The 9,964-nt window shown below is 44.3% G+C and overlaps 3 protein-coding genes and 1 non-coding gene across 4 annotated transcripts; 1 reads left to right on the top strand and 3 right to left on the bottom strand.

Moving 5' to 3' along the window:
- Positions 1 to 291: 291 nt before the first annotated feature.
- On the bottom strand, positions 292 to 3,733 carry LOC6547056 (elongation factor 1-alpha 1). Its single transcript, XM_001975979.3, has 2 exons — positions 3,627 to 3,733; positions 292 to 2,256 (listed from the first exon to the last, which is right to left on the bottom strand). The coding sequence occupies exon 2, from the start codon at positions 2,234 to 2,236 to the stop codon at positions 845 to 847; it is 1,392 nt and encodes a 463-aa protein (XP_001976015.1). The 5' UTR covers positions 2,237 to 2,256; positions 3,627 to 3,733; the 3' UTR covers positions 292 to 844.
- LOC6547057 lies at positions 2,636 to 2,710 on the bottom strand. The gene has a single exon (XR_046742.2). It is a non-coding gene; the product is annotated as a small nucleolar RNA snR61/Z1/Z11 (small nucleolar RNA).
- Positions 3,734 to 4,797: 1,064 nt separating the features above from the next.
- On the top strand, positions 4,798 to 8,305 carry LOC6547058 (protein disulfide-isomerase A3). The gene is made up of 4 exons (XM_001975980.3): positions 4,798 to 5,146; positions 6,462 to 6,902; positions 7,197 to 7,310; positions 7,372 to 8,305. Exons 1-4 carry the CDS (start codon positions 4,998 to 5,000, stop codon positions 8,135 to 8,137), a joined length of 1,470 nt encoding a protein of 489 aa, XP_001976016.1. The 5' UTR covers positions 4,798 to 4,997; the 3' UTR covers positions 8,138 to 8,305.
- A 59-nt stretch (positions 8,306 to 8,364) lies between these two features.
- LOC6547059 (protein cutoff) lies at positions 8,365 to 9,928 on the bottom strand. Its single transcript, XM_001975981.3, has 4 exons — positions 9,262 to 9,928; positions 9,064 to 9,196; positions 8,789 to 9,002; positions 8,365 to 8,655 (listed from the first exon to the last, which is right to left on the bottom strand). The coding sequence occupies exons 1-4, from the start codon at positions 9,797 to 9,799 to the stop codon at positions 8,410 to 8,412; spliced, it is 1,131 nt and encodes a 376-aa protein (XP_001976017.1). The 5' UTR covers positions 9,800 to 9,928; the 3' UTR covers positions 8,365 to 8,409.
- Positions 9,929 to 9,964: the final 36 nt, after the last annotated feature.

Below are 9,964 nucleotides of genomic sequence, written 5' to 3'. Positions count from 1 at the left end.
ATTGCTCTCTATTTGCAATGAGAATTATAAGCCCCCAAACGCAATAAGTTTTCAAATTCTTCATATGCAATTGCTCGCTTTATTAAAACGATTGAGGTATTTGTTGTCAGATTCAACTGCTGTTGTACTCTTCAATTAGCTCTTGTTTGTACTTTGTGGCATCGACGATAAGTGAACTTGGAGTTGGGGGGATGATGATCGATCATGGCGCTGAAAATCAGGAGGCAACAACCAAAAAAATGGTGCTTTTAGTGGCTGGGTGGTAAAAACAGAAGAAATACAAAAATAGGGTTTTTATTTTTTTTGTAAATAAAGTTATCGCTTCTATTCTGGTTCTTTTCTTGTGTACAAAGTAGTGTGTGCAAAATTAGGAAAAAGATAATTGATACATATCAAAGTAAAAAGGTTAATTTAAACGATTATAAATGCTACAGAGGATATCTATATATGATACCATAACGAAGTCAACTCCTTATCATATCATATGTAGTAAACTAAAGATCGACGGGGAGATGGAGGAGGAGTGGATGCATAAATGCAAGTGTTTTTCCCAGTGTGCACTCTTCCTTGGGATCCACCGTTTCCCAATTTAGGCGGCCTCGACTGCATTTAGCATTCGTATCCGTCGAAATTCCTTTCGATGGAAGAAATTAAACTTTTGCTTCTGCTGGAACATCATCTTATCGGTCATCTTGCGCAGGACAGGTGTTGGTGTTAAACTACTATTGTGCTCGCTGCTGCTGTCGCTGGTATTGCTGAGTGGTGTTGTTGGCTGCATTATGATGTTGGTTATTTGCTTGATGCTGCTGCTACTGCTTGTTGTTGTTGAGTGGAAGCAAACCAGCTACTTCTTGCCCTTGGTGGCCTTCTCGGCGGCCTTGGTGACCTTGCCACCGGAGGCATCCTTGAAGTTGACAGCCTTGATGACACCGACAGCCACGGTCTGCCTCATGTCACGCACAGCGAAGCGACCCAGAGGGGGGAACTCCTGGAAGGCCTCCACGCACAGGGGCTTGGAGGGCACCAGGTTGACGATGGCAGCATCGCCAGACTTGATGAACTTGGGGTTCTCCTCAGTGGTCTTGCCGGAACGACGGTCGACCTTCTCCTTGATCTCAGCGAACTTGCAAGCAATGTGAGCGGTGTGGCAATCCAGCACGGGGGTGTAGCCGTTGGCGATCTGACCGGGGTGGTTCAGCACGATGACCTGGGCGGTGAAGTCGGCGGCGCCCTTGGGGGGGTTAGCCTTGGAGTCACCGGCAACGTAGCCACGACGCAGCTCCTTCACGGAAACGTTCTTGACGTTGAAGCCAACGTTGTCTCCGGGAACGGCCTCCTGCAGGGCCTCGTGGTGCATCTCCACGGACTTGACCTCAGTGGTGATGTTAGCAGGGGCGAAGACAACAACGGTACCGGGCTTCAGCACACCAGTCTCCACACGGCCCACGGGTACTGTTCCAATACCGCCAATTTTGTACACATCCTGCAGGGGCAGACGCAGGGCCTTGTCGGTGGGACGGGCTGGGGGAAGGATGGCATCGAGGGCATCGATCAGAGTCTTGCCGTCAGCGTTACCCTCCTTGCGCTCCACCTTCCATCCCTTGAACCAGGGCATGTTGGTAGAGGGTTCCAACATGTTGTCGCCGTGCCATCCGGAAATGGGCACGAAGGCAACGGCGGCTGGGTTGTAGCCGATCTTCTTGATGTAAGAGGACACTTCCTTCTTGATTTCCTCATAACGGGCCTCGCTGTATGGGGGCTCGGACGAGTCCATCTTGTTCACACCAACGATCAGCTGCTTCACACCCAGGGTGAAGGCGAGCAGGGCGTGCTCGCGGGTCTGGCCGTTCTTCGAGATACCGGCCTCGAATTCTCCGGTTCCGGCGGCGACAATAAGCACGGCGCAATCGGCCTGCGAGGTACCAGTGATCATGTTCTTGATGAAATCCCTGTGTCCGGGGGCATCAATGATGGTCACGTAGTACTTGGCAGTCTCGAACTTCCACAGAGCGATATCGATGGTGATACCACGCTCGCGCTCGGCCTTCAACTTATCCAAAACCCATGCGTACTTGAAGGATCCCTTGCCCATCTCCTGGGCCTCCTTCTCGAACTTCTCGATGGTACGCTTGTCGATACCACCGCACTTGTAGATCAAGTGTCCGGTGGTGGTCGACTTGCCGGAATCGACGTGTCCGATCACGACAATGTTAATGTGAATCTTTTCCTTGCCCATGTTGGATGATTACACGATGGCTGTTGTTGTATGTATTCAAGTGTGTGACGGAGTGACGGAACGTTGGAACATTGGAAGGTTGCAGGGTTCGGTGGGTTGGCGAGCAAGAGAGGTTGGAATAAACAAAGGGTAAAACAATTCGTTAGCATTCGGTGGGATTACAACTCTGAACATACTACAATTATTAGTGGGTATAACATTTTCTCATTCCCCTTGCGTACGTTCAACTTTTGTTTGCATGCCCGAGCACAACCTAACCTCAAACTCTGGCAGCCGTACAAAACGTGTTTTTTGAGGTTAGGTCGAGTGCCCGCATGTATGGGATTGGGTAAAAGAGAGGGGGGCGGCGCAACTACAGAAAAGAGCGTGCAAATAAAAATCCAGATGGAAACTCGATTTCGTTCAGTGATTTTGGTATTTTTGCTTTCGTCAACTGTCTTCAGTAGCAGAACTGAAAAATCATCATCATGTCAAATCGAAGAGTCCATAGGAAAATTCCAGCAAATTTAATTTGCAAATACACATGTGCTTATCTGCCTATGCGTGTGTGTATCTATGCCTGTGTATGAGTGTGACGCTGTTGCCGGCCGGAGGAAAAGTAAAAGACAAAGAGAGAGAGAGCGACCAAAATGGCGGATGTGGACTAGTATGCGTGTGACTTGTACAATGCAAGCGATCTCGCCGCGGTGGCACAATTGGAATTGGAAAGAAATGGAAAAGAGAGGGGCACTGCGAATTAATCAAGAACCTAAAGTGCAGCTGCAGCCATTTTACCAAAACCAATTATGGAGTCGGTAAGAAATGACGAAATAGCCGATGCGAGTGCCATTTCACCAGATATTTTAATCGAAAGAATCACATTTTTTCGCTTGTTGCTAGGCGAGGTTTTTCACCACTTGACTCACGCCACTGAGTCGCCATTTTAAACTGCTATGCCGCAAAATGGAAAAATTAAAAAAAATCTATAGGCTGTGACAAAGGCAAGGAAGAAACCACGTTTTTCTCCCGTGCTACTCGGCACATCTGGTGGATGACCTCTTTGTCCGGTGTGGGCGTGGCAAATTAATTACACACTAATTGCACCGTATTGCAGGGCGAAAATGCGGCCCACGAAGCCGAAAAATTACTAGCGAATGCGGGGTTGCTAAAACCATCCACGCCAATTAAAATTTTCGGCTTTGCAGACTTGCCACGTGTTTGCTTCTATGGCCACCTTTCACTTTGGAAAATCGCAGTTAGAGGTTATCTCCGAGATTAACACACACACAGGAAAAACACTAGAAATATGCACAAGTTCGCCGTCTCAGTTGCATATTTGTTTATCAATTGTTCGCTGGCTGCAGTCCCGTTGCAGAAATCACTTAATTATAGCCTCACAGGTAAAACTTACTCTCGAATAAGCTGAATGAGAAATCACGAAGTCTAAGCGGCGACGGATTCGAACAAAGTGAACGAGCGTTCGGCTGAGCTGAGCGCAGGAAGCCTCGTTTGACACGCGGTGTGACCGCAGCTGCGCAGCTGTCAGAAAAGCGATACTATCGCAGAAACAGTGTTCCGACTGCGGTGTTTCCACTGCACTCAAACGAGGCGCTCCACTTAAATATAAAAATATTACGATTGCATGCGTCCAAAAATAGGTAGATTTTGATTTTTTTCAATTGTATTGAAAGCAAGAAATTATTTGTTTTAAATAGATTGATAAATAAGTTTATAATTTTTTGAATAAAATTTGATTTGGAAAATATTAAAATGATGGTAAGAATTTGTAACGCACGATTCCGACCTAGAATTGGAATTTCTTATATATACCCAGACTAGAGTCGAAATTTTTTATCCATATATGTCACATTTAATTTAATAAAACTGAGGTTTGGGTAAGTTTATAAAAGAAATGTTTGATTATTAAGCTTTAGAATAATCACAGGCACTTTACACTTCCATATTTGTAAACAATTTAAAAGTTAAGATGTCACCTTAAATACTTTTTTCTTTCGGATATCTTAAGAATATTCAAAATGAATTGACTTTTTTATATACTGCTTAATATTTTTTTTGTTAGACTATACTTTCACTTTGACTCACCAAATTCTTATATTGTGAATAAAACATGAGCTGATGAGCTTACCCCTTTATATAGAGGCCCCCGATAAAAGCTCTTAAGTGTTTCCAAATTTTGTGAAATTAATTAAATAGTAATTTATAATTATAATTAGCTAGTTAGCTAGTCATAATTATTAGTTAGCTGGTGGTGCTAGCGAATTAGTTATCAATTAATACTATTAAGAACTAAATGTTGTGAATTAATGATTTGATGAAATTGTGTTATACATCGGTATTATTTAAGTTAATTAATTAAATAATTCATTTTAGAACGCTCTCCTTCTGATTGAAAAGCATTCGAGATTAAATATAAAAAATCTACATACATAAACATTAAGCAATTAATAACTGCGCGTATGCTCGCTCTATTTATTGTTGATGTCAGGAAAGCTTTCAATTTATGAACTTAAAGCTTTTTCGTGTATTTTCGTGTATTTCGTGTATTTTTCGTGTATAGTTAAGTATTTTCGGCCTAGCCACGCCTGGTCACACTGCGACGAAGCAAAATGCGAAGCGACGTGGCGAAAGAGACGAAAAGCGAATTCAATCGTTGAAAAAAACCGAACCGGTCCGGTACTCAGTTTTTGTTGTAGCAGTAGGCGGTCGACGGCCCAGTTGAACTTGAATTATTCACCGATATCGCTCCAAGTGAACCCCAATAATGATGTGGCGCGTCGCTGGAGTGCTCCTACTGGGCTTCATCGCCATCTCATCCGCAGCGGAGCAGGATGTCCTGGAATTGGGGGACGACGACTTCGCCACCACCCTAAAACAACACGAGACGACACTGGTTATGTTCTACGCCCCCTGGTGAGTGAGTGGGCGTGGTCGAGCGCCATTCTATGCCAAATGCATTGCATGTGCGATTTGCGGCTAATCAGCTTGTTGCGTCCGCAACCTAATTCGATTCTCCCGATGCCCAATGCCCGCTGCCCGATCCCCGATTTTCCGGCTCTCGCACAACCGCAAAGTACACGTCAGCGTTTGCTTTGCCGGCAATAAAGAAGGAACGAGAGACGGAACGAAACGAAACGCGAAGAAAGGGGCAATGATGACATGCCAGTATTGGTGCCGTCGGCCATTTTAAGCGCGGGGTGCCAAGGTGCCAAGTTGGTACAATCTGCGTGCAATTGCCGCTCCACTTATCCACTGGATAATGATAGTGAACAGGCATTGAGCCCAGTGACATACTCCTCAAATTTTGCTATCTATGCATAGTTCCTTATAATTCGAGGAGTAAAATCTCAACTTATACCCATAGTCCCAGGAGTATATATGTAGTTCTATAGCTGAAATGGATATTGCTCAAAACTAATTAGCATAGTAGAAACTCACAGTTCTCAGTTAAATGTACTTTCCCAACAGTTTCACATAATGTGTAAGAATACTTAAATCTCAATTTCAATTGCTTACCTACTCAGAAAGTGATGCTGATTGTGCCATAAATATTCCATTTTAGCTTAAACTATTTAACTATTGAATACACTTTGAATCTTCATCTTCAAAGTTCAATATGTTTTTGTTTAGCTTTAGGTACATGGTGCATTATACATATTTACTGTGCCTATTTACTCCGCCTTTGAGACATTTGTTTGCCCATTATCAGGGGTAAACTATAAACTCACACTTAAACAATGAACTAAGTAAACTATTTGTCTTTTTTTGCCGGCCGGCTTTCGAAATCCCCAAAGAGCTGTTGAACTACTTGGCATGAAAACTTAATTCCCTCAACACGAACCTTATCAGCATTCTAGTATAAATACACAGGGAAGAAGTTGAAAATGGTGTACAATTTAATTAAATTGCTCTTTTAATTAAAACATAATTCATTTTAAAGGCACCATAAAACCTGTACACTTACACTTATCTTTACCAAAAATGATTTATTACGACTATACTCTACTGTTTGAAATAAGAACCAAGTCGTTTTTCTCTCTGTAGGTCTATGGTACTTGTACTTGTGTGATAAGGCATTTGATTATTCCCGCACCCTAACTTTAATTACAAGCTAGTTTTCTTAAGAACTTGTCTTTCCGTTGCCTTGATAACAAATGATGAATTAGACAGCATAGCTCTCAAAATGTTCCAGTGACGTGTCCTAACAGAGTTGTTTTTCATGTTTAAGGTGCGGCCATTGCAAGCGATTGAAGCCCGAGTACGCGAAGGCGGCGGAGCTTGTGAAAGACGATGATCCGCCAATCAAATTGGCCAAGGTTGACTGTACGGAAGCTGGAAAGGAAACCTGCAGCAAGTACTCTGTCAGCGGCTACCCAACGCTGAAGATCTTCCGTCAGGATGAGGTGTCGCAGGACTACAATGGACCGCGTGAAGCTAGCGGCATTGCCAAGTACATGCGCGCCCAGGTGGGACCCGCCTCCAAGACCGTGCGCACCATTGCCGAGCTGACCAAGTTCCTGGACACTAAGGACACCACGCTGTTCGGCTACTTCAGCGACATCGACTCCAATCTGGCCAAGGTTTTCCTGAAGTTCGCCGATAAGAACCGCGAGAAGTACCGCTTCGGACACTCCAGCGAAAAGGAAGTCCTCGATAAACAGGGCGAAACGTAAGTGGGAAGCTGTATTCAAGATTCATATATTTGTCATAAGTGTTTTTTCGTTTTATATATTTTATAAGTGTTAATAAACTTCTTCGTGTTCGAATTAGTTAACTCTCAATTAGAGCCTAATTGGGAAGTTCAAATTTGGTTAAATGTAATCAAAGGCTCTACCACTTTATTGTTCATTTAAATTGTTAAGTCTAAAATTAGTTGTTTTGTTTGGTGATTTGCGGCTAAAGACCTTCCATCTATAAATGTGTAATGTAAGTAATAAAACGATGCTTTTACAATCCCTTCCAGCGACAAGATTGTGCTGATTCGTGCCCCCCATTTGAGCAACAAGTTCGAGGCTTCTTCTATTAAGTTCGAGGCTAGCTCCGAGTCCGAATTGAATACCTTTGTCAAGGAGAACTTGTAAGTAGATTGCAGAAGTTTCCTTCTGGCGCAAATTCCTTACTATTGCTCTCTCCTTCAGCCATGGTCTTGTGGGACACCGTACTCAGGATTCGATCAAGGACTTCCAGAACCCCTTGATCACTGCCTACTACAGCGTGGACTACCAGAAGAACCCCAAGGGAACCAACTACTGGCGCAACCGTGTGCTCAAGGTAGCCAAGGAGTTTGTGGGTCAAATCAACTTTGCGATCGCCTCCAAGGATGACTTCCAGCACGAGTTGAACGAGTACGGCTACGATTTCGTTGGCGACAAGCCAGTGGTTTTGGCTCGTGATGAAAAGAATCTCAAATACGCCCTGAAGGACGAGTTCTCAGTGGAGAACCTGCAGGACTTTGTCGAGAAGCTGCTGGCGAATGAGCTGGAGCCATTCATTAAGAGTGAAGCTATTCCCGAGTCGAACGACGCCCCCGTTAAGGTGGCCGTCGCCAAGAACTTCGACGATCTGGTTATCAACAACGGCAAGGACACGCTGATTGAGTTCTACGCCCCATGGTGCGGCCACTGCAAGAAGCTGACTCCCATCTACGAGGAGCTGGCCGAGAAGCTGCAGAACGAAGAAGTTGCCATCGTCAAGATGGACGCCACCGCCAACGACGTGCCGCCGGAATTCAACGTGCGCGGCTTCCCCACCCTCTTCTGGCTGCCTAAGGACGCAAAGAACAAGCCAGTGAGCTACAACGGAGGTCGCGAGGTAGATGACTTCCTGAAGTACATCGCCAAGGAGGCGACCACAGAACTGAAGGGCTTCGACCGCAGCGGCAAGCCCAAGAAGACCGAGCTCTAAGCACGCCGGGTTGAACTGGCCGCCAACTAGCATTTCCATATTTTTGTAAAATCGAATGCATTCTCCACAATACTTGAGCAAAAAATGTATTAAATTATTTGATAGTGATGAAACGCGTACGAACACAATTTGATGATTATGTCGCAATAAACTTAAATCTTCATTTAATTAGTTAACCACTTTTAGTTGTGCACTTTTCTTCTGCTTAAGTAAATCATATTTCTTTGAAATTTCTCCCTAATGTAACTGAAATTTAAATTTACTAGATCCTTTCAAACTCTGGTAGACTTGGCTTGCAAATCGTTCGTGTGTTCGTCTAGCATCATTCGGAACCAGTCCGAAACGAAAGTGTACTCATTGCGCTCTTGCAAGCCTTTGTAGGATACTATTCCTTGGCTCGCGTCGAACTTGAATAGGTATACGGTGCTGGGACAGTCGATCGGCGCCATGACTTGAGACATACAATTGAGCAAGCGAACCATGAAGTTGGCGCACACTCCGGTCGACCAATCCTTTTCCTGTGAAGAAAAAATTGGGTTTCTTAATGTTAACAGAAGGAATTTACGTCAAAAGTTACCAAAACGAGCGATAAACTTGCAAAAATGATTCAGAAATCTCTATACTAGCATAGATTTAATGAAATATACTAACGCAATCCTTCCATAAATCCCGCACTGAAGTCTTCTTAATGTTGTGGACAAAGGCATTCTCATCGCGATGGGCTATATAAAGGCTTTCGACGCCCAGCAGGAAACACTTGACCCACCACTTAAGGGCCTCCGTGCGATTGTGCACTGACCAATCCGATCGGCTCATGTGCAAGAGGCGCATCTGTAGATCTGCCCAGTTTGGGGGAGACCCAATCCTTATAATCGGAAAGTGAATCGGCTTAGTAATGCACAAGGGAAGCTTGACCAAATACTTACGATCCATTGGGATTCATCTCGGCCAGTACTGGTGAATCAAATAGCACTCGCTGTCCATTTAAGTCAAAGGAAAAAACGCCATGAAAACGACAATCTTCTTCAGCAGATTGATTGTGCATCTCAACGCCGTTTTCTAAAAGAAAATACAAAATACGTGAGTGTTTTGAAAGCCCATGAATGTTTTAAGAGACTTCGTACCAAATACACAATGACTTCGAAGCATCCTAAGCCATGACTCTTGCATGATCCTCTTCAGATAGTCCTGGTCGAAGGGGTCGGGTTTTTCGCTATCAATGCGACAGATGTACATTGTGTTGCGATATCGGGTGACACCCAGAGACCATCCAGTCTTTTTTTCGTAGGGAGCACACATCATCAGCTCCAGGACTTCGCTGGTGCACACAATATGGACATTCAGCTCTGCTTTCAGGTTGTTGCCTACCTTAAGGTACGAGAACGACGAAGATTCTATATATAGGAGCATGTTGTCCAGAAAGATTTTCGGCATTTTTTCCCGCTTCTGCAGGGGCTCCTTGAGCCGAAGAGAGATCGGAAATTTGTTCGGTGGCGGCACCACAATATATGGCACTTTTTGAAAACTCCGTTCAAATTGCCCGTTGGGTGACCAGATGAACCCGCCATGCGAAATGGGCTTGCTAATCGTTGGAAATTTAAGCATGTCCTCCTCCGTCCAGGAGTGTGCCTGGATGTTCAATATTTTGTAATTAGATATCATCTTATTAACGATTTTGGTAAGCTCCTCCGCGGAAGTCGGATGTCAAACTTTGGCTAACGCTAGCAAAAAGAACAGTTGGCTTGGGCATATGGCAACGCCGTTTGTGGATTGAACAATTTAATGCCAATATTTTGTAATGAATTATCTGAAAAATTATAAAATTAA

Source organism: Drosophila erecta, unplaced genomic scaffold (genome assembly GCF_003286155.1).
Source record: "Drosophila erecta strain 14021-0224.00,06,07 unplaced genomic scaffold, DereRS2 tig00000092-arrow-pilon, whole genome shotgun sequence".
NCBI lineage: Eukaryota > Metazoa > Arthropoda > Insecta > Diptera > Drosophilidae > Drosophila > Drosophila erecta.
Note: the sequence above shows the minus strand (reverse complement) of the source record. Positions and strands in the feature narration are given on the sequence as shown.

What these genes read in the sequence shown, in the direction of transcription:
- LOC6547059 (XM_001975981.3), bottom strand. Translation starts at nt 9,799, where the DNA reads ATGATATCTAATTACAAAATATTGAACATCCAGGCACACTCCTGGACG. An exon ending in TCGAAGTCATTGTGTATTTG is followed by an intron (nt 9,197 to 9,261) that starts GTACGAAGTCTC and finishes ATTTTCTTTTAG; the next exon opens with AAAACGGCGTTGAGATGCAC. An exon ending in GAGATGAATCCCAATGGATC is followed by an intron (nt 9,003 to 9,063) that starts GTAAGTATTTGG and finishes TCCGATTATAAG; the next exon opens with GATTGGGTCTCCCCCAAACT.
- LOC6547056 (XM_001975979.3), bottom strand. Translation starts at nt 2,236, where the DNA reads ATGGGCAAGGAAAAGATTCACATTAACATTGTCGTGATCGGACACGTC.
- LOC6547058 (XM_001975980.3), top strand. Translation starts at nt 4,998, where the DNA reads ATGATGTGGCGCGTCGCTGGAGTGCTCCTACTGGGCTTCATCGCCATC. An exon ending in GTTATGTTCTACGCCCCCTG is followed by an intron (nt 5,147 to 6,461) that starts GTGAGTGAGTGG and finishes TTCATGTTTAAG; the next exon opens with GTGCGGCCATTGCAAGCGAT. An exon ending in ACCTTTGTCAAGGAGAACTT is followed by an intron (nt 7,311 to 7,371) that starts GTAAGTAGATTG and finishes TCTCTCCTTCAG; the next exon opens with CCATGGTCTTGTGGGACACC.